The sequence below is a fragment of the Kwoniella bestiolae genome, chromosome 8 (assembly GCF_000512585.2).
Source record: "Kwoniella bestiolae CBS 10118 chromosome 8, complete sequence".
Lineage (NCBI taxonomy): Eukaryota > Fungi > Basidiomycota > Tremellomycetes > Tremellales > Cryptococcaceae > Kwoniella > Kwoniella bestiolae.
In genome coordinates this window covers 813,708-839,053 of record NC_089248.1, presented here as the reverse complement: position 1 = coordinate 839,053, position 25,346 = coordinate 813,708, and the positions used below count along the sequence as shown (strand labels likewise).

At 46.7% G+C, this 25,346-nt stretch overlaps 8 protein-coding genes across 8 annotated transcripts; 5 read left to right on the top strand and 3 right to left on the bottom strand.

Moving 5' to 3' along the window:
* Nucleotides 1-47: 47 nt before the first annotated feature.
* On the bottom strand, nt 48-7,044 carry I302_108894 (uncharacterized protein; the record flags this gene model as incomplete). The annotated part of the gene is made up of 14 exons (XM_065870753.1): nt 48-599; nt 666-742; nt 813-945; nt 1,011-1,778; nt 1,834-2,380; nt 2,439-2,505; nt 2,569-2,644; nt 2,710-2,873; nt 2,950-3,486; nt 3,538-3,860; nt 3,908-4,061; nt 4,113-4,889; nt 5,111-6,612; nt 6,674-7,044. 14 exons carry the CDS (start codon nt 7,042-7,044, stop codon nt 48-50), a joined length of 6,048 nt encoding a protein of 2,015 aa, XP_065726825.1.
* A 304-nt stretch (nt 7,045-7,348) lies between these two features.
* On the top strand, nt 7,349-9,691 carry I302_108893 (uncharacterized protein; the record flags this gene model as incomplete). Its single annotated transcript, XM_019194617.1, has 6 exons — nt 7,349-7,355; nt 7,409-7,686; nt 7,769-8,220; nt 8,284-8,502; nt 8,553-9,042; nt 9,098-9,691. The coding sequence occupies 6 exons, from the start codon at nt 7,349-7,351 to the stop codon at nt 9,689-9,691; spliced, it is 2,040 nt and encodes a 679-aa protein (XP_019043453.1).
* Nucleotides 9,692-9,954: 263 nt separating this feature from the next.
* I302_108892 (uncharacterized protein) lies at nt 9,955-10,826 on the top strand (the record flags this gene model as incomplete). The annotated part of the gene is made up of 4 exons (XM_019194616.1): nt 9,955-9,964; nt 10,030-10,229; nt 10,303-10,392; nt 10,578-10,826. The coding sequence occupies 4 exons, from the start codon at nt 9,955-9,957 to the stop codon at nt 10,824-10,826; spliced, it is 549 nt and encodes a 182-aa protein (XP_019043452.1).
* Nucleotides 10,827-11,152: 326 nt separating this feature from the next.
* I302_108891 (uncharacterized protein) lies at nt 11,153-12,688 on the top strand (the record flags this gene model as incomplete). Its single annotated transcript, XM_019194615.1, has 5 exons — nt 11,153-11,168; nt 11,223-11,428; nt 11,489-11,578; nt 12,285-12,488; nt 12,560-12,688. The coding sequence occupies 5 exons, from the start codon at nt 11,153-11,155 to the stop codon at nt 12,686-12,688; spliced, it is 645 nt and encodes a 214-aa protein (XP_019043451.1).
* A 698-nt stretch (nt 12,689-13,386) lies between these two features.
* On the top strand, nt 13,387-14,223 carry I302_108890 (uncharacterized protein; the record flags this gene model as incomplete). Its single annotated transcript, XM_019194614.1, has 3 exons — nt 13,387-13,653; nt 13,737-13,826; nt 13,894-14,223. The coding sequence occupies 3 exons, from the start codon at nt 13,387-13,389 to the stop codon at nt 14,221-14,223; spliced, it is 687 nt and encodes a 228-aa protein (XP_019043450.1).
* A 393-nt stretch (nt 14,224-14,616) lies between these two features.
* Nucleotides 14,617-17,116, bottom strand: I302_108889 (uncharacterized protein; the record flags this gene model as incomplete). The annotated part of the gene is made up of 3 exons (XM_019194613.1): nt 14,617-14,662; nt 14,740-14,927; nt 14,996-17,116. 3 exons carry the CDS (start codon nt 17,114-17,116, stop codon nt 14,617-14,619), a joined length of 2,355 nt encoding a protein of 784 aa, XP_019043449.1.
* A 717-nt stretch (nt 17,117-17,833) lies between these two features.
* Nucleotides 17,834-21,590, bottom strand: I302_108888 (uncharacterized protein; the record flags this gene model as incomplete). The annotated part of the gene is made up of 16 exons (XM_065870752.1): nt 17,834-18,083; nt 18,180-18,243; nt 18,297-18,387; nt 18,462-18,481; nt 18,544-18,673; nt 18,763-19,044; nt 19,107-19,231; nt 19,301-19,470; nt 19,545-19,873; nt 19,949-20,209; nt 20,270-20,539; nt 20,608-20,763; nt 20,819-20,934; nt 21,006-21,194; nt 21,251-21,434; nt 21,489-21,590. The coding sequence occupies 16 exons, from the start codon at nt 21,588-21,590 to the stop codon at nt 17,834-17,836; spliced, it is 2,739 nt and encodes a 912-aa protein (XP_065726824.1).
* Nucleotides 21,591-22,328: 738 nt separating this feature from the next.
* I302_108887 (uncharacterized protein) lies at nt 22,329-25,118 on the top strand (the record flags this gene model as incomplete). The annotated part of the gene is made up of 9 exons (XM_065870751.1): nt 22,329-22,598; nt 22,658-22,763; nt 22,820-23,186; nt 23,245-23,304; nt 23,372-23,651; nt 23,716-24,226; nt 24,317-24,507; nt 24,604-24,868; nt 24,955-25,118. The coding sequence occupies 9 exons, from the start codon at nt 22,329-22,331 to the stop codon at nt 25,116-25,118; spliced, it is 2,214 nt and encodes a 737-aa protein (XP_065726823.1).
* Nucleotides 25,119-25,346: the final 228 nt, after the last annotated feature.

Sequence of the window (25,346 nt, the reverse complement as noted above, 5' to 3'; positions counted from 1 at the left end):
AGCAGTCATGACAAATATGCATCCTGTACAAACCAAACACCCTACTCCTACTCCAAATACTCTTTCAAGCTCCCCGTAATCCTCTCTATCCTCCCCAGTACAGCCCTAGCAAGCACCTCAACATCCTTTGACTCATCCTCCAAAAGCTCCGCCAAAAACTCAGATACAGTCTCAGGAACGAAACTTATCAATTCGTCCATCTGTTTCTCCCATACTTTATCCATGACCTTCAAAGCGGAAATACGAGTTTTGATATCGTCCGAACGGGTCATGAGGCATATGGAGGTGTTCAATCGACGTAAGACATTCTCGGAGGTGGTCGATCCTGCCAGGTTGGCTAGACACCTTGAGATCGCTGGTTCCTCATCAGAAGAGGTGGAAGAAGGAGGGAAAAGGGGTATCTGTTTGATCAAGTTTGGTAAGATTTGAAGATATAGTTGGTCGGTCCAGTAGGCTCCTTCGTCAACTTCGAATGATTTGCCTAAGACGTCCAATAGTAATGTATGGAGTGGTTGATCTTTGATGAATCCTTCGGCATAGGCTGGGAGAAGTTCTTGGATGTGCGGTAGGAGAGTGGCGATGTAGGGCGAGAGGAGGTTCTACAGTAAAATGCGATTAGCCAAATCCGTGCAAGCTTATTACGACTAGGAGGGCTCATAACTTACCTTGAACTTGATCAATAATCCCATCATGACATGTAACAAAACAATCTTTCTCTCCACCAATCGACCGTCATCAATGGCTGAAATACACGGACATCCATCAGCCCTCCATCAATGGTGTATCTGGCCAGATTTAGAAGCCCAACTCACCTTTACCCTCAGCAAGATCAATTACCGCCCAATCGTATAACCTAATGAACAAGGGTTTGAAAGTAGCCTCATTCAATTTGGTCACCAACTCCAAGAACGACCCAATCGCAGATTCCTCAATATCGTTGATGGTCTACAAAGTCACATATGATCAGCACTATCCCCAAGATGCAAGAGTGTGAAGTCCGATCTACTTACAGCAGCATCAACCTGCCTAAGCTGTAATCTATGCCTCAGATCAAAAACGTCCAGGAAAAACGCAAACACATTCTTCATCATTCCAGGCAACTCATCCCTAGCGGCATTCTTAAGTGTCAATCTCAATAGATCAAAGAACCCTTTGATTGTCTCCTCATTCTCATCGTTCTGAGTGGTCTTCCACAGATCCATCAAAACAGGGAACAAAGCTTTGGTCCTGATTCTCCTGGAGATTGTGGTGGACACTTTCGAGGTGATTGATGAATCCTTGGATCGGTGTTCGATGGTGGTCTTGATTATTGATGTGAGCTGCTTGGAGGATATGAATGTCGATACAACTTCCAGCAAGGATGAAAGCACTGAGAAGGAGGACTTGACGCTCGAAGAGATAGATTTAGGCGAAGTGATGAGTGTGAGCGATAAGGTGATGATAGATTGAATGTAAGGAATGACCCTAGAGTTGAGATGTCGAACAAGCACTTCAACAAGTTCCAAGCCGCCAACGATGTTTGCTGATTCGCCCATCTTGCTGACAGCACCTACGATAGCAGGCACAACAGATGAAAGAGGACCATCTTCAACAGGTAGAGCGGTGGTCGCAACTGTCTTGATAGCAGTGAGAGCAGCTTTGGTGCTGGATGATATGGTACCAAAAAGTGTAGAAGCTTTCTTGATGATGTCGCCGATGACTTTGGAACATTGAGCTCGGATGTCTGACCTGATGAGTGGGACTCTCTCTGAGAAAGTGTTGAGAGCCATGATGACGTCCTATGAGTGAGAGATAAGCTATAGCACTGTACACAATATAGCATCTTAAGCTTACCTGCTCAGTTCCTTCGATGATGAGTCGCAAGACGATACCCAAGAAGTTCTCCGCAGACAGCAATTGCATTGATCCTCCAAGGGCAGCTTGGATATTCCTGGGGATATCGGTCGATGCCAAAACAGGTTGAGAGACCTTAGCAGCAAGTCGGATGAGGTTTTGTACCACTGATTGAACGGTAGTCTGTGTACATGGCTTGCCATGAAGTTGTTCAATGAGAGCAAGAGTGAAAGTGAGGAGATGGTTGATTTGTCTGATTGATCGATCAGAGGAGTCGTTCTCGCCAATGGTCCTGCTGAGGAACGCCTCTTTCTCAGTCTGTGACAGATCACCAATCAACCTAGCCAGCTCTGATACGACCTCGGAGAGCACCTCCGTTCTGACTGGAATGTCGAAAGCCCCTGCTAACCCAGCAGGCAGTTCGAGAACGACTGAAACGGGGTTTCCAGATCTGCCAGCTTTAGTAGTAGCTCGGTCGACAAGAAGCATACAGATGGGTGCAAGGAAGTCGGCGGGCCCTAGGGACTTGACCAGATGCACGAAGAATCTGTATTACAAGTCAGTCACACTGTCGAATAGTACCTCTAGAAGGTGGGACGACTCACGGTAATGTCCGATGTTTGGGTAATCGACCAGCCATATCCGTGAAAATGCTCAAGAACGTCAACGATTCTGTATAAAACAAATAGGATCAGCTTCATGGGACAGATCGCAGCGTACTACATATGAGCTTACCGTTGTACAGATCAAGAGTGTTCTCAGCTTTCTCCTTCAATGACTTGGTCATCACAGGAACTATCCTAGATACAGTCTGAAACGTCATACGACGTCAGCTTATCGCCTCATTGATGTTATAGGCATTGACAAAAGACATACCTTTTCAACGACGCCAAAGCTGTACGCATCATCCCTCTGGAAATCGCTTGCACCCATGAATGTGAAAATAGGCATGACGTTATGCAAGACAGCTTCAGGTATGAGTCGGGCAAGTTCGGAAGCCACCAACAATGCTCGTTGAGAAGTCCGAGGATTAGTCGAGGCTGTTATACATTGTACGCAAACATCAGCTATCTGCCAAACAAAATAACACAGCAGCAAACGCAACAGCACACTCACCCCTGATGACCTTGATGATAACTTCAATCCCAACATGAGCCCTTCCAATCTCTTGAGGATCTTCGATCTTCTCCACCAAAGCCAAGATAGCAGCAAGTACTTCTTGTTCCAAGTAATCCACACCCTGGGTGATAACCTGTCTCTTAGCGAGTAACGAAGACAAGATCGACATGAGCGAAGCGACAAGAGTAGCATCCCCAGGTAAAGCCTTCCAATCTCTAGATTCGATGAGGACAGTGAGGTCCAGCACAGCGGTAGTAGGCTTATCATCGTCAACTTCGTCTTGACGTTGTTTCTTTCTGTGCACGGTCGTTTCCAACGGCTCGGAAAGATGTTCGATGATTTCCACGATACTTGCGGTATCCAGATCAAACTGTTCCAGAATCTTAGAGGTAGCAAGTGATTCTTCGCTGGGTAGAGCATGTAAGGACTGAATGAGGGCCATGAAATATTCGATTTTCTGGTTAGAAGCGAGAGCAGTGAATACTCCGTCGACCATGCGCTGAAGCGCCAGTTCTCGTAGTTGACCATATAAGGCTGTAGACAATGTCAGCTACGATCATAAGAAACCCATACCATGTAGCTCACCAGAAGATCTTCCGCCGTCCAAACTTGCAAGTAGGAACTCCCAAGCTCCCGATTGCTCATCAGCAAGTACGTTGACGCTCTCTTTCCTGAAGGTCGAGAAGAGCAAAGCGAGATATTCCCTTCTGTCTTCGGTGGGGAGACTATGAAGCCAAGCGGTTTCCTCATCCTTGGCGTCTCCTAAAGCGGTGAGGAGAGGCAGCAGTCCTCGAAGTATAGTATGGTCGTGAACGTTGGCGATGAGCCGGAGGAGAATAAGTCTTTCTCGGATAGATCGATAAGAGATTACGTGGGAGATCAAGCAACCAAGGACAGCCCTTCGATGACTGTATAATCGTCAGCGAACATCAAATATAGCTCGGGAAACACTCACGCAGTCTCCTTTTTGTTTTTCCCATGCACTATTACTAGAGCAGCTGAATGGATAATTTGTAATCGGGTTTGATCCACTATCAAATCATCTCCTGCTTCGATAAGCACATCGAGGTATTTCTTTCGGTCAGAGGGTTTCAGGAGTTGTACGGAATCTGCTCGAATGGGTCAGCATAGCGCCCAGCACAATATAGAAGCGAGCTCACCTGATCGATCGCCATAGACACTATCCAAAGCGTATATATTTTCACTTGACTGAGCATTAGCAGTCATAGCCTTGATCAGATCGACGGCAGCCGATCGCACAGCCTTCTCGGGATCTTGCAAAGCGAACAGCACAGAAGGTACCATAATTTGGAAATCGATGCCTTGCTGAGTCTTCATACCTGAATAAGCGGAAACGAAAGCGAGAGCATGTCGAAGCGAGGCTGTTCTCAAAGCGGCGGAAGACTGGCTGGTCCAGATTGATGCAAAGAATAGTAAAGCATCTTCTCCGAGCTGAGCGAAAAGCGATCGCAAGAGGTTTTGTGCAAGGGGAGTAGGCAGCGTTCCGGTGTTGGTCCATTGATATACTTCTTGAGCGAACGGCTTGTAAGAAGAGACATCGTTGCTGGGCGTCTTTTCGCCTTGCAACCATGTGAGATGAGTTGTGGGCCTCCAAATTTTGTTCATGGCTGCCAAAAGAGAGAGAACAGCTCTTTGGGTCGTGCGAGCTTCTTGAGGCTTCTTGTAGGCGGCGTCAATGAACGGGGTCGAGAGATGGTCTTCGGCGTTATCGATATCTCTGAGTGAGACGTTTTGTCTAGGCTTGATATGTTGTAGTGTTCGGTAAGCTACCGAGACCTGCTGATCGCCCTTCAAAGTAACGATGAGTTGAGCGAGAACCAGGTGGGCCAGAAGTCTGGCTGAAGCGTGAGTCGAATCAAGCTGTGAAATGATGTATCCGATATCCTGGTCGAAATGAGTCGAAGCTACAATAGCGTCTGAGTACGCGGATCAGCGAAAGTTCCTTTCTAGACGGGGTCGAGATCATGCTGAAGGATGAGCGCATCAGAGGGTGGTGCATGAAGTCTGTAGCACATATTATGGCATCTCGCCACTTTTCATAAAGAAAAGAGCGAGATTACCAGTCGCGACTTCTAAATATAATCATTTGCGCAAGCGGAGACAAGGGATATCACAGCGGAGGAGAAGGGGTACTCACTGGCTAAAGCAGTTGCAATAAGCACGTTTGACTTCGCTCCATCTTCTGATTTAGCTTTGGCGATCTCAGGACCAATTTTACTAAGCATTTCAATCCCCTTAAAATCCCCACCAAACACCTTAGTTACCTCGTTCTTGGATAAAGCTGACTTCTTCTCGGTTGAAAGGAGACAAGGAAATAGCAATTCTCGGAAGATCTGTCTCCCGGCATTTGGATACTTCCCTGTGACTTTATCTGTAAGAAGGGTGTTGGCGATGTAATTGAGGTGATACCCAATAATTATGGGTTTGGGTGATGCGTTCCAGAAAGTCGGTTTGACGCCAGTAATGTACTTGTCAACAAAGGTGATTTCCAAGAGTTGTTCGGGATCTTCGTATATCGCTTGAATGACAGATTCCTCGGTATCTCCCAATCTAGCGACAAGAGCAGAGACAGTCGATTCATCTTGAGATCCCGATTCTTGAAGTTCCATAACTTCCTTGATACCTTGTATTCTACTGGAAACGTCCGCAGCATATATGTTGAGGAAAGCAGTTTCATCGGCAGGCTTTTGAACGAGCTGATGGTCGATTCGAGCCGTTGCTGAAGTTTCGACATAAACGGAATCCACAATGGCTGGGTGTCGTTCCCGTAAATTGACCAACAAGGACTTGCAGAGATCCTTGGTGTCTTCCGATGAATCTTCACTTGATCCAAGTCTGAGTAAGGCGGTTGCGGCGATTTTAGCGATAGATTTAGGCAATTCCCGATATTCTAGCACAGCTCGGATGGTCTTGAAATGCGATTCAGGTTCTTCCAGTATTACACCAACAACAGCCTTCATGGCTGTCTCGAAACCATACTTCTCGAAAGCGGCGACTAAAATCTGGTCAAGCTGTTTGATTTTCGAAAGATGCTGAGATGCATGATCACCTAATCCTGCGGTATATCCAGGTCGATCATTAAGTATTACAAGAAGAGTGAGCATCCGTTGAGAGGCGTTGGCACCACTGTGAGGTGTAAGTATGGACGATACGATGGCTTGGAAAGCTTCGTCGGTGAGAGTAACGGATCGAGAGAGGAGGACCAAAGGTGGGTAGACAGCCGCATTGACATTCTCGCCTGCAGAAGGCGTAGAAAGGATAGTGACGAAAACTTCCACCATGACTTTGACCAAACCTTCGTGTACACCTTTACCGTTCTTTGCACCATCTAAGAGGTCTACCATGGTAGCTGTCCAGAAAGTCAACAAAGCTCGGTGGACCACCTTCTCCTTGATCGCTTGATGGACCAATCCAGCTACATCCCTCAGCAGTTGTAAAGACCTGTCTCGAGCTGGAGAGATGACGTTGGTAATGTACGATCGGGGGACAGGTTGAGCGCCTTTGATGAGTGAGAAGAAGGGAGCATGGTAGACCGATGTCTGGGGGATGGTGAGAATTGCTAGTATACGAGGGAAGTTGGGTGATTCGTGGTATGGTAAGAATACTTGAAGCAAGACCTCGGCATTCATTTCATGCACCCTGTATGGAGCATTGTAAGCTTCGTCTCCTAGACAGGGGTCTGTCAGCTTAAGTAGCTCACCTGAATCTCCTGACAAGCCACTCAATGCACTTCCCACCAGCCATGATACCTATCCATTTCCCCAACCTCCTCAAACATTTACCGAGAAGCACATCGAACTCATCATTCTCCTCCTGACTCAACATCATCCTATCAGTCCTCTTTGATTTTTCCGAGAACAGCTCTTGCTCAAATTCTTCCATTCCTGGGTCCAGAGACAGGAGCTCCTCGAAACCTGACTGAGCGAGCGCGAAGATAGAGTCGAGATCATGGGTGGAGGCTACTTTTGGAGGGAAGAGGTATGATTTTGATGATGGTTGACCGTACTTTGAGGTAAGCCGGGCAGCGTCGAGGGACGCAATGTTTTGGAGTTGGGCGGCGAGAGAGGACATTATGAATAGGATTGTCCGTGGGGTATAGGCCTGCCCAATGATATGTTATAAGTTGTGTAGGAGAAGGAGAGATGAAGATTGTTCATGGTTTCTGAAAATATATTTTGAGCCTTCAACTTTTGACGATCTTTCGACGGAGATCAGATCGATCTCCGTCATCTGATCTCCGTCACCCATTCACTGTTGTTCCTGGTTGTGGAAGAGTTAAATTTCAACGTCCTCGCTGTTCGTTTGTGTTGTTGATACTTGCATATCAACAGTGTAGTGTATCGTGCATCATCTTTCACTTAATCAAATAGGCAAGATGCAAGGTAAGCTATGGAGAGAATGCACTGATATTATCCCAGCTGACCGTATGATATAGCTTCATCGTCAAAGTTGAAACCAGCTCAAGATCCCATCTCAGGCTCAGAATCAGAGCCCGAATCCGACTACTCCTCATCTGACGTAACGGAAGATGAAGATGGTGATGAGCTTACGCCAGCTCTCGATGCCGCTATCTTAAGGACCCTCAGTAAGATCAAGAGGAAAGAAGGTGTATATGGGAAAGAGAATGTCTTGCAGGAAGAGCTAAAGAAGGCTCAGGAGAGAGCCGAGGCGAAGGGTATCAAAGCGTCGGTGGTGAAGAAGGTAGCGGAGAAGGTGAGTGAGGATTTCGCCAGCTCACACACTTCTTAATCCGGAGACACATTATTCAATGTACTGATTAGCGTTATAATCATAGCCATATCTCCTTCAAGATTATCATCGAGCAAAACTTCTTTCCGGCAACATCGAAGACGATGAGGAGGAACAGGGAGAGCCGCTCACATATGTGCAGTCCAGACGAAAGTTGCAGGAAGAAGCTATCTCTGCATTCAACACTCTTGCTTCGGATGATGACGAGTCGGATGATGGGGGATTCATCAAGAAGAGGGAGAAAGACGAAGGAGAGGAAGAAATGGAGGATCAGGAATATAGACAGTTCTTGTTGGAGATGGGAGGCGGGGAGGATGAAGTGCGAAAGATTTTGGGGATGGGCGATCAGCCTGTTTCTGTCGCTCTGGAAGAGATTCCCGAAGAGGATGGCGAAGAGAAAGAAGCAGTTCTGTCGAAAGCTGAGAAAGTCGAGCTGCAACCGAAGAAAAAGGTCAAGAAGGAGAAGAAAGCCAAGAAAGATGATGAGTTCTTGATGAAGTACGTAGCTACATCTCAAGTTTCCGTGTAATGTGTGTATATGCTGACGTCTTGATGATGTAGCTATATCTTGAACAGAGGTTGGATCGATAAATCGGAAAATCACGTACCTACCTACAAAGAAGTTGTTGGCGATGATGATGAGTCGGCAGGGGAGGAAGAGGAAGGTATGCCAAAAGCCGGTCCATCAAGTCATCCATGGGGGGAGCTGGATGAAGAGGACGAGTTCGATGATAAGGCAGATGCTTTCGAAGCGGAGTACAACTTCAGGTTTGAAGAACCGTGAGTTGTCTCACATCTGATATAGCAATCAACTGACATAGTTGTTTAAGTGGAGCGGCCAATATCTTGTCTCATCCTCGACAGATCGATGCACTTGTGCGACGACCAGATGACGCACGAAAGACCAAACGTGCCCGAAGAGCGGAGAGAAAAGCAGCGGAGAAAGCTGCTCAGGAAGAAGCCTTGAAAGCTAAGAAAGGATCTAAAAGACGAGAAATGGAGAAGAGGATGGCATCGCTCAAATCTGATTTGGCAGCTGAGGGAGTCGATGGTGACGTAGATTGGGACTCTCTGCAGAAAGTATTGGATGGTGAATGGAACGAAAATGAGTGGGAGAAGGTCGTAGGAGGCATGTTGAGTAAGGCAGGTGAGAAAGAAGATGAGAATGAAGATGGGAAACCTGTTTGGGACGATGATATAGGGGACGCCGAATATGATGATATGGATGAGGATGGTGGGTTCCAGTATAACCAAGATGGAGAGTGCATGGATGTGGATATGGAGGGAGCATATGGTCAAGATGATGGACCCATCAACATGGTATGTGAAGGCTCTACCCGATCGACAGGAAGGCAGCTGATCGCATGGTACATAGGATGCCGACTTTATAGATGAAGAACCAAGTAAGAAGAAGCGCAAGCGCGACAAGAAGAAGAACAAGAAGGAACGAAATGTCGAGGAACCCGAAATTGAAGATCAGCAGAGTATGACCCTCAAAGATAAAGCTCAAGCAGTCAAAGAAGTGATGGAGGAGTACAAAGCATTAGATCACGAAGATATCATTGGCGGAGATCTACCGACGAAATTCAAATATACCAAATCAGCACCAGTATCCTTCGGCCTGACACCGGTGGAGATCCTTTTGGCTACCGATGAAGAGTTGAATAAAGTGTTAAGCGTAAAGTCGATCGCACCGTACAGAAAGGGCGGTATAGGACATCAAGGAAAGGGCTTAGGGCAGAGAGTGAGGGAACTGAAGGAGGATCTGAGGAAGAGGAAGTGGGGTCAAGACGAGAGTGAGAAGAAACCTTGGAAGGAGGGTGGGGCGGAACATGCTGCAAAGAAGGCGAAGGTCGGAGGGGAAGGTGAGGGGGGAGAGAAGAGGAGTAAGAAGAGGAAGGGGAAGAAAGAGAGGAAGAGAGCGGTGGAAGCGGGAGGAGAGGGAGGGGTGGGAGAGGCCCAGGTGTAAATGTACGGTGATGACATGCTTCACTCGAACATTAATTGGAGCATAATTGGGTTGCCGAACAAGATATTCTTCGCGTTTCAGATTATGAGCTAGATAGACATGAAACTCTGTTTACGTCATACAATTTACCTGCTTGGGTTTATACGAGGCCCTGAGATGTTCAACCCGAGTTGGTTGACTTAACTATTGTTCAGCTTCTTCAATCTGTTGATCCCCGCACACTTATATCGTAAGGCCAATACCATTGCAATGTGCACAATACGATGTCCGAAAGTGAGTTTTTTGGTTAAGACCAAGTAGCATTGATAGAGTGAGTGACAAGATATAATGATACCCAGACGCAAGCATCTTGTCGTGCCTCCCTCCCAACCTCGATCAAAACGATCCGGACGCCTGCGATAGGTTCGCAGAAAGCGCCAACGATCAGCAGCTGGTAGCTCTTATGGTCCTGATGCTCAGACAGACCGATGAGATTTGTAAACACGCAACCAAGGCGTGTGATGATATGTCCAATAAGCTGCAACGCATGAACACAAATGTGCGTTCTTTTTCTATGATACCCTAACCGTATGATGAGATCGCAAGCCATGGTTGCTGATGGACCAAGACAGGCGGTATATTCGATTGTAGTTGCTGAGGGAGGTCCATTGCCTCCTCCTGTAGAAGTGAATGGGAAGACATGTCCCGATGATATGTCCGAGGTGAGTTGATGTCCGATTCACCATTAATCGTTTCCCAATTGCAATGCTCGTTCATCTCCAGTGGGCGTCGTGACGTGAACTTGTTGAATGAAGACCTCTCAAAGACATGGAACTGATGTGATGCGTGTCATGTTCAGAAATACACCAACTTCTCATTCTTCGATGATGTCATTTCCCTCCCATAGCAATCCCTCGATCAATGGTTAATCTTCCATGGCCGGACCGCAGAGGATATACAACGAATGGATCACTTTGATAAAGCGAAATTGCTATTTGTGCTATTGGGAGGTACGATGAATGATTCGTTGAGGAGGTATCAGAATGAAAGGGACAGGAAGAGGAAAGCTGAGATCATTGATCTTACGGATGATGATCAGAATCAGGAGCAGGAGAGCCCTAGGAAGTCGAGGAGGAGCTGTACAACTAAACCGTAACGCCTCTCAACCTCTGCTCTGTGAGACAATCTGTAATTGCTGTTGTATTCTTCCCCTCATCCATCTGTATATATCGGTCGACCTTACTATATGTATGTTCATCGTGATTCACAGCCATCGTAGATTTGTATAAAGTTTTGAGTCAACATGAAACACAGATGATTGCCTGTGCGTAATTCTTCTCGCTCCGTTTCCCTGACGAACAATACACGTCAACAGTCACAATATCACGATGGCATTGTTTCAGCAAATTGCATCTTGTATGTACATATCCACCTGATCTCACTTATAGCTTTGAGAGCTTTGCTATGTAATATTCCCTCAATATGAGCAACAATAACGGTCAGTTATCATTCGAACACGCTGAGTCAGGCTGACTATCCTTTCCCTTCACAGTAGAGGACGAGGACGATTTGACATGTCTTCCTCCTGATCTCGATACTTCTGATCGCATAGCATGCGATAAATTCTACGACATCGCCAATGATGAACAGAAAAGAGCCTTGGACGCTCTATCCATACAAAGGATAACGGATACCATAAAATCAATTAGTCGAGAATGCAGAAAAATGAATAAGAAGTTCGATAATTTGATTAGATATGTACGTCTAACTTCCAGGATGTTGTGGTGGTGAAGTTTCGCTGATGACGGATTCTTGAAGAGCGCATCCGTCCAAGGTGTGCGTGCAGGTCAGCCAATATCCTTCCAAGTCGAGGTGGACGGCAAGAAGTTTCCAGATGATATGCCTGAAGTGGGTCCATTCTTCGATGCCGGACCGCATGCATGCTGAATGATTTTCATCCTCGTAAAACAGGCCTACAGATCCATAAGAACATTTGAAGATGTGATGGCACTCCCGATTGATTGTCTCCGGCACTGGTTGACTTTTCACAAACAAGATTATACAGATGAGATGAGCCATGTATACAAGGCGAAGATGCTTTTTGTAGCTATGGGTGGGACTATGAACGACTGTGTAAGGAGATATGAGAGGGAAGCTCAAGCTGGAAGTCAAGGAACGGAGATGGCAGGAGAATAACGGTCGTGACCCGAAGATCTAAGACTGAAGGACCGAGAGGAGATGTTGTATTCTCAGACCTGTGCTTTGTGATGAAAACTCAAGCGCAAGACCTGAGATGCAGGCCATCCCAACCATCTATGTCTTCCAGAACAATTCGCGGGCGCTGCATTCACAAGGATGAAACATGAAGCAACTGGATGAACTTGAAACACATAAGACCCCCACAGGGTTCAACAAACCACATTGTTCGGTTTTCATCATGGCATATCTCCTTCAACTTTATGAATGTTTGAGAGTTTCATTCAATCCAACAATCATACATCGCACCCATAGAGCAGTCGCAGTCTTTCTGATGATTCTTAATCCTCGTGAGCCAATCTCCTGACCTCCGTTGCGCTTGTACCCATCCCGTCTGACTTGTGTTATGTTATCGTAGAAGACGAGAAATTCGCCGTGTCTTCCACCAGACCTCGATCTCCAAGACCACAAGGCATGTCGGGCATTCTACAAGCAGCATGCCAACAAAGAGCAGAGGAAGGCATTGAACATCGCCTCCATGTATCGCATGATCAAAAGTTCCGATTCGTTGAACAATAACTTGTGTAAATTGAATGAGAAGCTCAAAGGGTACATGAATTATGTGGGTATCCATCATCTGATCATGTCGCTTGATCTCCGATCTGATACTGTCTGTCATCTCCTCCTGTGCAGAACAATTCTATAGCACTTGTACCTGCTGGTGGACCGTTGGAGTATGAGGTAGAGGTAGATGAGAAGAAGTATCCCGATGATATGCCCGAAGTATGTCAAGTGGATCTTCTCCATTGGGGACGGTCATGAGTGACCTTGCGACTCGATCTGAACTCGAAATCAGTAGGAACATCGAAAGCTTTCATATTTTGAGGTTGTCATGTCTCTTCCACCTAGATATCTCGATAGTTGGCTTTCATTCCACAAGCACCATCCCAGTTGAGATACCGATCATTTCGACGAAGCGAAATTGCTCTTCGTACTTAGAGGAGGAACGATGAACGACTCTATGAGGAAGTATGAGCTTGAGAGGAAGGAGCGTAGGAGAGTAGAGGTCGCCCCCTCGACGAAGGAGACCTGAAGACGTGAGAAGTCGGAATGAATTTCAATATCTGCTGCTTCTGTCCTATGTGATACAGTTTGTACAATCAAATTATCGATCTAAACTCGAACTCGGATGCACCCGAGCTCACTTATACTCTCACTCTTCTGCAGGGCAGCTCGCAGGATGATTGATCGCAGCACGTCTCAATGCCATGCGGGCTGCATCTGAGGTTGTGGTCACGACTATCGTCCGACGTTCCATTTTGTACAGAGGGCAATTCAGTGGGACCCTTTCGTTGTCCTGTGCTCATGGTCCGTGCGTTTCAGGGGATCCGGAACGTTTCAGCGTGTCGAATCTTTGATTTGTCTTTGAAGCCACTCCACTCGTGAGAATCGCGGGTTTACACTGCCTGCCCTAATTGTTCGATGTGTTCTTGGGAAGGCCGACATCGTCAATAAACGAAATGAGAGATGGTGCGCCCGTCTCGTCACATGACCTACCGACAGATAAGCTCACTGAAGGTTCATGTGCAGTAGATATATTCGCCTGTCTTCCCCCAAACCTCGACCTGTCCGACCGTAGCGCCCGAAGAGAATTCTTCAAAACCGCGACCGATAATCAGAAGCGAGCCCTGAACGTTGCTGCCATTCGGAGACTGACCGGATCGGTGAAAGCGATAGGTGATATTTATGCTCAGATGAGTGATACGTTAAAGAAGTATATTAACTATGTGGGTGGTTCGTCCCTTTCTTCCTTGTCTTCGAAAATACCAACGACGATCAGGGGTTTCGAGACTGATCTGAATTGCTATAGACTAGCTCGATCGCGTCTGTACGTGCCGGTGGACCAATAACGTATAAAGTAGAAATAAACGGAAAAACTCATCCAGACGATATGCCAGAGGTAAGCCTACCCTCACCACAAGATTACAATACTTAACCCTTGCTAACGGTAATACCAAATGAATTAGCAATACACCAACCTATCAACATTCGACGATATCATGTCCCTCCCGCCTCACCACCTCGACCAATGGCTCTCATTCCATGATCAGTCACACCCCCAAGATGATAGTAGAATGTATAAAGCGAAATTGTTATTTGTTGCTAGGGGAGGGACTATGAATGATTCTGTAAGGAGGTATGAGAGGGAGGAGCAAGAGCAGGAGGCCAAGGCTAGGGCCAAGTTGACTGAGGCGAAGAAGGGTGGTGGTGGTAAGAAGCGGAAATCCGATGTAGACGCTGTAGATACTGGTCTCGATGGGAGAAGACGATCGAAAAGAAGGACTCAGACTCCATAAATTCGGTAGTCTCCTTATACCACTAGTTGTATATATTCATTAAAGCTCAACGAACCGTACGAAACGATATGTGTATGCCATAGCGGACGACATGATAACGAACAATGCATGATACTATTCGACACGCTACGATGAACAGGAAAACATGTACTGTAATGCTACTTCACAAAGATGTTGTCGTGAGATGAAAATGGAGACAATGAATTATACAAGAACTTATTATTATGCTATTCGGAAGTATTCGTGTCTTAATTTTACTTTTATCGTAAACAAAAACAACGTCCACCTATCCTGCTTTGATACCCTTCTGACCTACTGGCATACAACTTAACCCCATGATGTGACGGGTTGACAAGACTACTGAGATGGAATGATACGTTTGAGTGAGGTGCATCAATGATGATGCTGTTTCGCTTGATGTCTCTTGAGCGCGTCCATCCTGTTGTAATCAGAAGTCAGCACACTACCCAAATGGAAACACGACTTCAGCCAACATAGACAAGAGACTGGACTTACCTTGTAAAATTCTCTCCACATTCATTACAAGTGACCTTCGGTTTATCCTTGATAGTCCTCCACAGCACAGCCTTCTCTTCCGACAATTTACCGTCCAGTACCAATTCACCTTCTCTCCTGGCGTGTCGGGCCATGTGTCGAGGTAAATCGTATTTACGCGTGAACACGTCGGTGCATCGGTTGTAGGGCTTATAACGAACACAGCAGTCAGCAAAAGAGTGAAATGAAGGATATCCCCTAGCAGAACAACACTCACAGGCAAGGGATTAACATATTCGCACTGCACCCCCGCTGCACTCCCCACCCCTCCACCTCCTCCACTGGCTCTCCGTCCACCTCTATTCCCCCCAGGCGGGGAATCACCAACCTTCCTAACCTTCTTGATCGTCCCTCCCTTGGTAACTCCCCCAGGAGCGTTAGCAGGATTAATCATAACCTTGCCACCAGCTCCAGCCTTCGCAGACGCCGTAGCACGTTTCGTTCCAGCTATCGCCCTCCCTCCCCGTCCAGCCGGTCTACCGCGTTTCGGACCTCCTCCATACTCTGAGTCATTCCCATCTGAAACAGGTTCGGAAGATACACTCGGGGACTTGTATTCACTCGGAGTCTCTGCTTCTCGTTCTTGTTCTTCTTCTACCGCTTCCTCGGATAATTCCCTCTTATGCGGTACATCCATAGGTTCCATGGTCATTTCGCTCCTCCTCCTTTTCTTGGGCGGTTCATTCGCAGAAGTAGAAGCCGGTTTATTCTGTGTAGATAATGATGTTGGCGTGGGAGGGGGTAATCCCGTGGGTATACCACTGGATCTCCATTTATCTACTGCTTCCGCTCCAGCTTTTCTCTTTCCCTTATGATCGAAAGAATTGGAATGTTCGTACACTGGTAGTTGGGGTTTGATGGCTTGAGGATGTTTGTGCGATTGAGATGCCGCTGCTCGCCAGAGGAGATCTAATCCACTTTGAGCAGATTGGGAGGAAGTGGAGGGTGATCTTCGTTCGTGGCCTACCGTGATTTCTTCGTCGTCATCTTCTGCTTGACCATCTGGCGCGATACCTAAGGGAAGAGCAGAGGATGCTTTGATTCCTGATGGGGTAGAGGCTGACGCGCCAATAGGAAGGGACTGCTGATGCTGCATGACGCCTGGTCTCTGAGAGACCGAGGAGTCTTGAGCTCTGGGTGAAGTAGGTCGATTGGCGGTAGCTACAGGCGGTGGAGGCATCCTATTGGAATTACTACCCGCCCTATCCCTCGAAGCCTGGGCGAAACCCGGTGGATATCCAGAAGACAAGAATCTAGGTGATTGGGGGTTGGTCGACACCCATTCTATACTAGGTATACACCAATCGCTCTCCTCCGACGAAGTCGACGCAGCGTCGGTGGTGGAGCTAGATGTGGATGATTGCCGCACGACACTAGGCTGTTGTTGGGGAGTAACGAAATTGACCTCTCCAGGTGGTCGATGCTGCAATACATAGGGTTCGAACATTGGTTGACCTGTTGATTGATATAACGAGGAAGTACCATTCAATGCTCTGACAGCTTCATCCGCTTTTGCTAGTGCCTCGGCTTGACGCATCGCCAGCTCCGGGTCTATATTCTTACCATTCGCGTCTGCTCCTCCGAATCCTACGTTCAAGGACGCATGGTATCCATTGCCATTTATACTTTGCTGTGAGGAGTTGAAGATGTTCGGACTGTTCTCTGGAGACCTGGAGTATCGGGGGAACCCCTCGGGACCGTAGCTTGATCCGAGATGGGATGGTATCTGAGGATGATATGAGGTTGTGGATCCCTCGGTAGAAGTGGAGTACGATCGATCATGAGTAGTGGTTTTACCATTGGTATTGGTATTGCTAAGCCTATGATCTAAATCTGGTGACTCTGATAAGTCCGACTGATGTCCTAATACCTGGGTGATACCCAGTGCAGAGGGGGGCATCCCCGTACTGGGTGGTATAGCCGTATGAGGAGAATTGACTTGTAATCCATCTAAATGATTCGCTAATTGATGACCCCCCTCTTTCGAGCTCACATCCACATCCATCGCATCAACTTTCAGCGGATTCTTCTTAGCTCTAGGCGTTCTAATCCCCGTTGAGCTGGGAGAGAGAGGGACAGAACTACCAGTGGGAGTGGTAGGCAGTGTACTTGCCGAGGAGGATCCGCCGGATAATACCCTACGCAGTGCTAGGCCTTTTGTAGGTGGGGAGTGATCCGTTGTAGACATTGGTTCGTCGGTGAGGATGGATGAGAGCGGAGTGAATGATTCGGTAGGTTTTGATCGTGGTGAGCGGGGGGAACGGGGTGATTTGGTTTTGATATTGGATAGAGGAGGGGTTTGAATCTTGGTAGAAGGAGGGGATTTGGCTGATACCATTTTTGGCTATGGATGAGTCAGCTCAGTCTTGCTCACTACTGGCAAGAATTCAAGTGCAGAGGGTAGCTCACAAATAAGGTGTATAATCTGATGATGTAGAAGGCCCACCGCGACGCACCGCTCTACGCCGGTCGATCGTTGATCTGCCAAGCTAAGTCTTCTTCTTCTTCGTCCGAGAAGGTGGAGGGAGAGGAATTTGGAAACGTATCAAAGGATTTGTATGATGGATCTCCCCAATGATTCTCCTGCTACTTTGTCTATGTGAATGCTTAGTACTCGAGTACAAGCTATGTATACTATGTATGTAGTGAATGATGAGTAACAAGTGAATGATTGATGATGATCATTGACATATATGTAGTAGTGGTGGTCTGATTGATGTCACCGCTATTTCAAAGTGGTCAATTACGAGAGAAGCGCAGGACTAAACCTCCGGGCACGCGTTGACTGGGTGGCAAATGAATAGTACTACTCGGTCTTTTGGCTCGGAACCTGGGTGGCAAATTCAAGATCACTTGGCTTGGCTACCTCGTGGCACGGTGGCGAATACTGGACAATTCATATTCACCTGTCATCTTTTTGGAAGCATACACGAATGTGCACCTCATTCATCATTTCGATTCATCTCATATAATTCATGTGACTAGTATATACAACTCTAATTCTACAAAATCTGAATAACAGTGCAATTCGATGATGGGGTTTCACAATTTGTCTCTACTTCTTGAGCCCCAACGCTTTAGCCAATTTACCTCCTCCCTTCTCTCTCACTACCTCCCTACTCTTCCCTACGGACGATGCTTCAGCTACATCCGAAGAAGTCGTAGAATCACCACTATCAAGCTGATCTAACAGCCTCAACATCTCCTTTGATGCTGAGTCGAACGATCGAGATTTGTCGTTGCTCGAGCCGAGAGAGCTATAAGCGTCCCCAGTCACTGGTTTACCATCATCGAGATCTTTCCACCTACATCGCAGAAGCAATTAGTATCTCAGGTCGTTCGTTCGACAGGATTGGCTAACTGCCGATGGATCACGTGGTAGAGAGGAAGCTAGTACCTACTTCTCGATCTGTTGTCTAATAGACTTTGATTTCAACCTGAAATGCGTCTTGATCTCATTCTCAACTACACTCAGACCGTTAGCTTTCATCCTCCTTTTCGTGTGTCATTAGGCTCACATGGAAGAGGTGGGTTCTTGATGTTGTTTGCCATAGCGTCCACAAGTACCATCCTTCGCACATTGGCGGAGTATGCTTTACTAGCTGGTGTCTGTGAATACAAAAAAGATATGGCATGAGCTGATGGTCTAGCTGCTTCATCGAGAGGTTAACGCGAACACTTACACCAGCATCATTCGCCCATCCTGTAGTCCCATTGGTCAGCTAACGCGGATTCGCACCTCTTCTAGCTAAATGCATCACTTACCAGGCTCGTTGATATATGGTTCTTCACATAATATCAAACTCTGTATAGAGATCAGAACCTGCAGTAACGTCGATTGACCAGATATCCACCCAGGTCCTTGCCATGTACCCAAAAGACTTAGGCAGACTTTCTGTTCACCATATCCCGCATCAAGATATCAGCTACACGCACGCACAGATATGCCAGAAGGGAAATGGGAGGTGAAAATGGTAAGCTTACCCCATCAGCATACAAATTAGGATTCAGCCTATACCTCCCCCCATTCGTAGTCATAAACTTAACATTGGGGCATCTCTGATTATAGTCCAAAGGCAAGAAAATATCAAAGATGAAACACCCATTCTCGTAAGGTGTACCTTCAGGTCCAATGATCATCGCCTTCAACACGTCAACTCTCGTTTCGTCAACTCTGAGGAAGATTGTCGAGTGCCACGCAACGGGTAGGGAGGTGGTCAGGATGGCTAATTCTTTGGCTATTGCTAATGACCTTTTTGGCATATCCTAGATCACGTTACGGTCAGCTCTCCAGTCGACCCTTCTGCCTGGGTATAAATGGAGCTTACCATGCCTTCCAAAGATTGGATGGAACCATTAAAAGCATGTTTGTAAGTCTTCTTATCGCTTGACGTGGATGTCTCTTCGGTCAAATCGCAATACTGGAACCTTGCTCTTCCAGCCCATTCTTCATCTACCCGCATGGAATTCACCTATCAGCTTATCTCACTTGCATATATTGCGAATCTGGTCGAAAGCTTACAGATCTTGATAGTCGCTTCATCCGTTTGACCTTTCAACGCACCCTCTTCAACAGCCACTCCAGTATCAGGTAATCTAGGTAATGAATCTCTAATCCTATCTACGAAGGGTTTACCCTTAGTCTCTACCAGCGATTTATCGATAGTCTGAGCAGAGGAAACGATACGTTCGCTTCGTACACAAAAAACATTCACACATCAGCTATTCTCCTATGCCATCTGACGACAAGGCGTATGGAGGCTCACCAGAAACTCCTCAATTGGTAATTAGCATCCTGTTTCTCCTCTTCCTTCTTCTCTCTCAGTCTTCTCGCCAATTCAGCTTTACTTATCCTCAGATCTTCTTCGGTCATCATCACATCGTCGGAGGGTCTCGATATGTTATCAACGGATTGTAATCCCTTCAACGCTGCTTGAGCCTGTATGATGCAGTTCTCTAATAATTCCCTAGGCGAAGATGATCCTTCGTACGTTACTGTCACCGAGTTCGGATCTCCCGGGCATGGTGAAGTGGAGATCGGTCGCATCTGGGGCATCGCCAGCATACTTGCTAGAGCTTCATGATTGGACACAATCTAGATGCTCTCATAATCAGCGTATGATTCGTGTTTATCTTATGCAATCAACACGGAGGAATAGATTTGACCTACTTCCAACCAATCAAACAGTGATCTATACAAGCCTGACCTCTTGGACATATCCAAGAGCGAGTCGTTCCTCAACAGATCATTTACAAACGCACTTCGTCTTCTAAGATGTGCCAAAGCTGTAGGATGTACCAAATGATCGGAAGTTTTTGCTCCTCCAGATCTGTTTAAATTCGGCAAAAACACTTGGACTTGAGAGAGAAGGAGAGCAGTTTTGGCGTCTGCACGGACCTGAGCTTCTTCAGCTTTTTGTTGACCTGTTTGCTATTTCGATGATCATATTAGCTAGCTTCGCCTTCCTTAGGAGACCTAAGGATAGCTTACATCTTCTTTACCACTTCCATCATATCCCGTTCCTTTGCTCGAACCTTTCGCTTTATTCATGAATTTCGGCATGAAACCATAACCCGAAGAAAGGGTATTCTCGTCCATTGAACCGTCAGCAGCATCATTCGTTGGTCCGCCAAACAATGTCTTCTGTTTCTTCACGGGAGGTGCATTGGTACTTGAAGCGCTGGAAGAGAGAGATTTAGATTCACTCCCTTCCGAGAAAGCTTGTTCGATCATGTGTAGTCCGACTCCCAGTATGACTCCCTGTATATTGCGACAGTGAATGAGTATTTCGTTATGAGATGTTAGAGTACAGGAGAAAAGTTCCTCACCTGAAGATTCGGACAATGTAACAGATTATCTTCCTCTGACTGCTTGCCATTCCGATCAACCTTTTCTCCACATGCGAGACATGTGACTTGAAGACACTGCGGGCAAGATGATCGAACTCTGGCTTTCAGATACGCAGTATATGCCAGAAAGTCAGGCTAGATCAGACTATCAGCTGAATAGTCTTCTTGTTATACCATCAGCTGAACTTACGAAAAGCACAAAGAAATCTTCTTGTTTCCTCTTAAACTGATGACCACATCCTCCAGAACATGCCATGTATCCTTCAGCTAAAATCGAATACAATTGAAAGAGGAAGCTTTGTTCATCTACGTAGCCATAAGGTATCAGCTTGACTCCTGGCGAGGATTATTGGGGAGAAGCCGAATAGTCGACTCGCTTCCTTCAGGACAACCAGACATCCATTCGCCCCTTCCTAAAATCTTGACATTATGACTACTTCCCGCCGATACCGCAACAGCCATATATATAGCATCTTCAACGGGTTCGATGATTTTCTCAACTCTATCCTTGGAGAAGAATATCCCTGCGTATGGGTCTGAAAGGAGTCGGTCTTCTGGTATTTCGCCTGGCATGATTGGAAGTAAGCTTCATGTTGGGACATAAGTTCTCTTGCAAGCTCACCATCATCTTCAAAACCATCTACCATCCCCTCGCTCTCACTTTCACTTTCCGCCATTCCATCTTCCATATCTTCATCACTATCTTCCACCATAACCCCCTTGCCTTTACTTGAACTCGCTTTATTCGGTTCGTCCCCCTCATCGTCTGAAGGTGTATCATCGAATTCTCCTGCGAAGACTCTTTCCTATCGTGCGATAATCAGCTATACTCCATTGGCAAGGAGGGACAGCTGACGTACCGCAGCTGACATGACATCCCCTTTGGTCCTTTTCAGCGCTGCTCTAGCTCGACCACCGGGTATGCCCATGTCCAGTAATTGGACGAAGGCAGGGTCGGACATGGTGAGCGAAGGGAAAGGTCTGATTTAGATTGGATGATGAATGAGTGATCGAGCTGAGCGGTTCTATCAAAGAGGTGAAAGGTTGACTAGTTCAGTTGAACTTTGAATTATGGAATGTGATTAACGGGGAATAGATAAGGAGATTACGAGAGAATGTGCGGATATCATTCATGGGATATGGGAAGAAGTAGGCGATGTTGTAATGACTTGGATGATCAAAGAAGAAGAGGAAAAGAGGAAACAAATGAAAGGAACACCCCAAATGTATGTTCCAAATGTGTATATGCACGGATCATAGTCAAGTTCGACTGAACCTTACTCATACTACTCGTTTGCTGTGCTCGGACACGGACACACATCCCTCGGATACATGTTATCACTGATACAGTTAATCTCACTATCAAAGAATGCGGAGACCCCATGTAACAGGCTGCTCCTATCTATAGGCGCACGGTCAAGCATACCTATCTATCCGGTTATGATCATGAACCGGAAGTGCAAACTGTAAAAACAGATGTTTGCGATTAATTCGCTCTTGGAGATGATGACCTTCACCTGACTGAACCATTCATTGCATTGATTCATTTCATTTCATTTATTGCCCAATCTCATACCTTGATCACTGTGTATATCTTATCCACCCTCTGTAGATCTATTGAGTATTACCCTGTCTACATGTCTTCCCTCTAGTCTTGTAACAAACCCTCATTCTCTGTCTATAATCCGACAAACCTAGCCATGTACCCCTCCTCCTCATCTACTATCGTAAATACCTCGACTCGCCTTCTACGACCCAATATCATACCACACACTCCTTTCAGACCTGTATATAGTAAACCTCTAATCAAAGCAACCGGACAGAAGAGGATGTTCGCTCTTTCAGCTCATCGACGTGATCAACCTAAAACGTTCTCCAACCAGGACAGATTACCTAGATTACCTGTCCCAGATCTGGAGAAGAGCTTGGAGGGGTACCTGAAGAGTCTTGGACCAGTTTTGGAACAGACAGTGAGCTACTTCTTACATTACATCGCCCAAGCAACCTAGCTCACACTTGTACGATTCAGTACGGCGCTTCAGCTCTACCAAATGAAATTGAAAAGCGGAAATTATTCGCGAAAGATTTTGCAGCTCCAGGAGGATTGGGGAGGGTATTACAAGAAAGGCTAAAAGGTAAGCTGTACCTCCCGTGGCCGCCCGTCAATCTAGCTTACAGTCCCGCCTTGTAGATCTCGATCATGTCTCCCCAAACAACTGGCTAAACGATACCCTCTGGCTCGGACTGGCGTACCACACTTGGCGAGCACCCCTACTGGTCAACTCGAATTGGTGGTTACTCTTCGCCCCTGATCCTTCTGATCCCGCCCCTCCCGCTCAAGGTACCTCCGTGAAAGAGCCAGAACCCAATCCCCAGAAAGCTGTTTCGGCGGGAAGTATAGGCGGAGGTGGAGAATGGATAGAAAGTAAAAATGGGAAGTTTGATGGATCGGTTGATTGGGAGAAGGTGGTGAGGAGGGAATGGATAACTGAATGGCAAGTTAGGAAGGCTGCGTGGCTGGCTAGGAGGTTTGCAGAGTTTAGGACGAAGCTTTTGAAGTGAGTTGATCGTACGCTTGAAGGTGGGCTCGTAAGGTTGACGATATTGGGGATATAGAGAGGAGATCTTACCTGATTCTTCGAAAGCTGGACCGTTCGATATGCACCAGTACTCCAGGTGGGTTAGCTCCGCATAAACTTGTTTACTTGATATATGCCCAGTTGACCCTCGCTATGTCCTATAGAATGTTCAACCTCTCGCGAATACCTTTACCGAACAGCGATGCCTTCTCAGCTATCGATAACAAAGCTACCCATATCACATTGATGATAGACGATTACATCTATTCCATCGATATCTTCTCGCCCCCTTCGATCGATGGTGTACCTGAACCTCTGTCTCCGTCCGACACTGAGCAACGGTTCAAAGCTGCCGTGGATGATGCGAAAAGGCGTAAAGATAGTGGAGAGAAAGCAGAGCAGATTGGAATTTTGACCGCTGACGAGCGAGATAATTGGACGAAGGTGAGTTACCCTTGATGTTTCCGATCCCGAAAAGCTCGCTTACATCATGTGGGATAATTCAAAGAACCGCGAACATCTTCTCCTGCTTTCGCTCAATAATCGACAAACCTTCAACTCCATCTCTTCTTCGCTCATTGTTCTTTCCTTAGACCCATACACTCTACCGTCCATCCCATCTGATGATCCCCTGAAGCTACCATCCGTAGATGCGTCAGTACGAAACACCGCTTCTGGGATCGACGGAGCACGGAATAGGTGGTTTGACAAGGCCGTTTCGGTGATGGTCGAGACGAACGGAAGAGCAGGTATAATGGGTGAACATTCCCCTGTGGATGCCTTAATCCCATCCATCGTGGGAGAATATGTACTTGCCTCTCCTGTAGACCAATCACAATTCACCTTTGGAAGTGGCTCAAGCAGTGCACAGGGATGGAAGAAGTTGGATTGGGTAGTTGACGAGGAGATACATAAGGAGATTGAGGGATGTAAAGAGCGGAACCAGAAATTGATTGATGATTCTGATGCGAGTCAGTTGTGGTGGAATGAATATGGTGCGGAGTGGATCAAGAGTGTCGGTGAGTTGGCCAGGACTTTGCAATCACAGTCATAGAGAACCTATGTGGGGATAGCATGGCTGGTGGCTGATAAACGTCATATTGACTTAGCCAAACAATCACCCGATGCGTATATACAACAAGCACTCCAACTAGCATGGTACAAAGATCAAGGATATGCCACGGCGACCTATGAAACCGCCTCGACTAGGATGATGTTACATGGTAGGACCGATGTGATCAGGAGTCTGAGTAGTGAAAGTAGGAACTTTGTGAAGAGCATGTTGGATGATCAATCTGATGTAAGTTCCTCCTCTCTAGTCTCTCAGCCCTTGCAGCTCCTTGTTGAACCTGGTTCAAGCGATGTAAAGCTGATCAGATATGGGTTAATTGAACAGGACGCTAAACGATACTCCCTCTTAACGGACGCATGTAAAGCGCACAACCACCTTACCCGCCAATCATCCCAGGGAAACGGGTATGATCGACATCTGATGGGCTTGAAAGTCCACCTCAGGGGTGATGAGAGTCATCCGATATTTGATGATGAGGTATACGCCAAATCGCAGGAATGGAAGTTATCTACCTCGGGATTGAGCGCTGGTGGGAAATTCATGGGTACTGGTTTTGGAGCTGCTTGGCCTGATGGGTATGGAATTAACTGTGAGTTCGAGCTCACGACTCTTTATTGACCCATCCGATAGGTGATAGCATGGGAGGTGTGCTGATGTTTTGAAACGAACGGCTAGACCTCGCTGGACCGTACCTTGTGAAATTCGGGATAGAATCCAAGTTCTCATGCGACAAGACCTCTACGCAGAGGTTTAAACATAATATCGTACAGGCTTTGAGGGATATGAGGAGGGTATGTGAGGCTGCTGCTGATGCTGGGGAGAGTAAGGCAAGGTTGTAGGGGAAGGGTGATGGTTTAAGACGGATTGCATGCTTGCTTGGGCTGACAAGTGGAAGAGAAAGGAGGGGGAGAGTATATTTTTAAAATCCATGTATTATCGTTGTTATTTTACAGATCTCTAACTATCATGTACATGTCCTATCTCAGAAGGGAAAATAGATACAAGAGCAAAAGAAATTCTCTTTGCTTGAGCCCTGTTTCGTCGCTGTAATCCTCCAGAACTGCCGG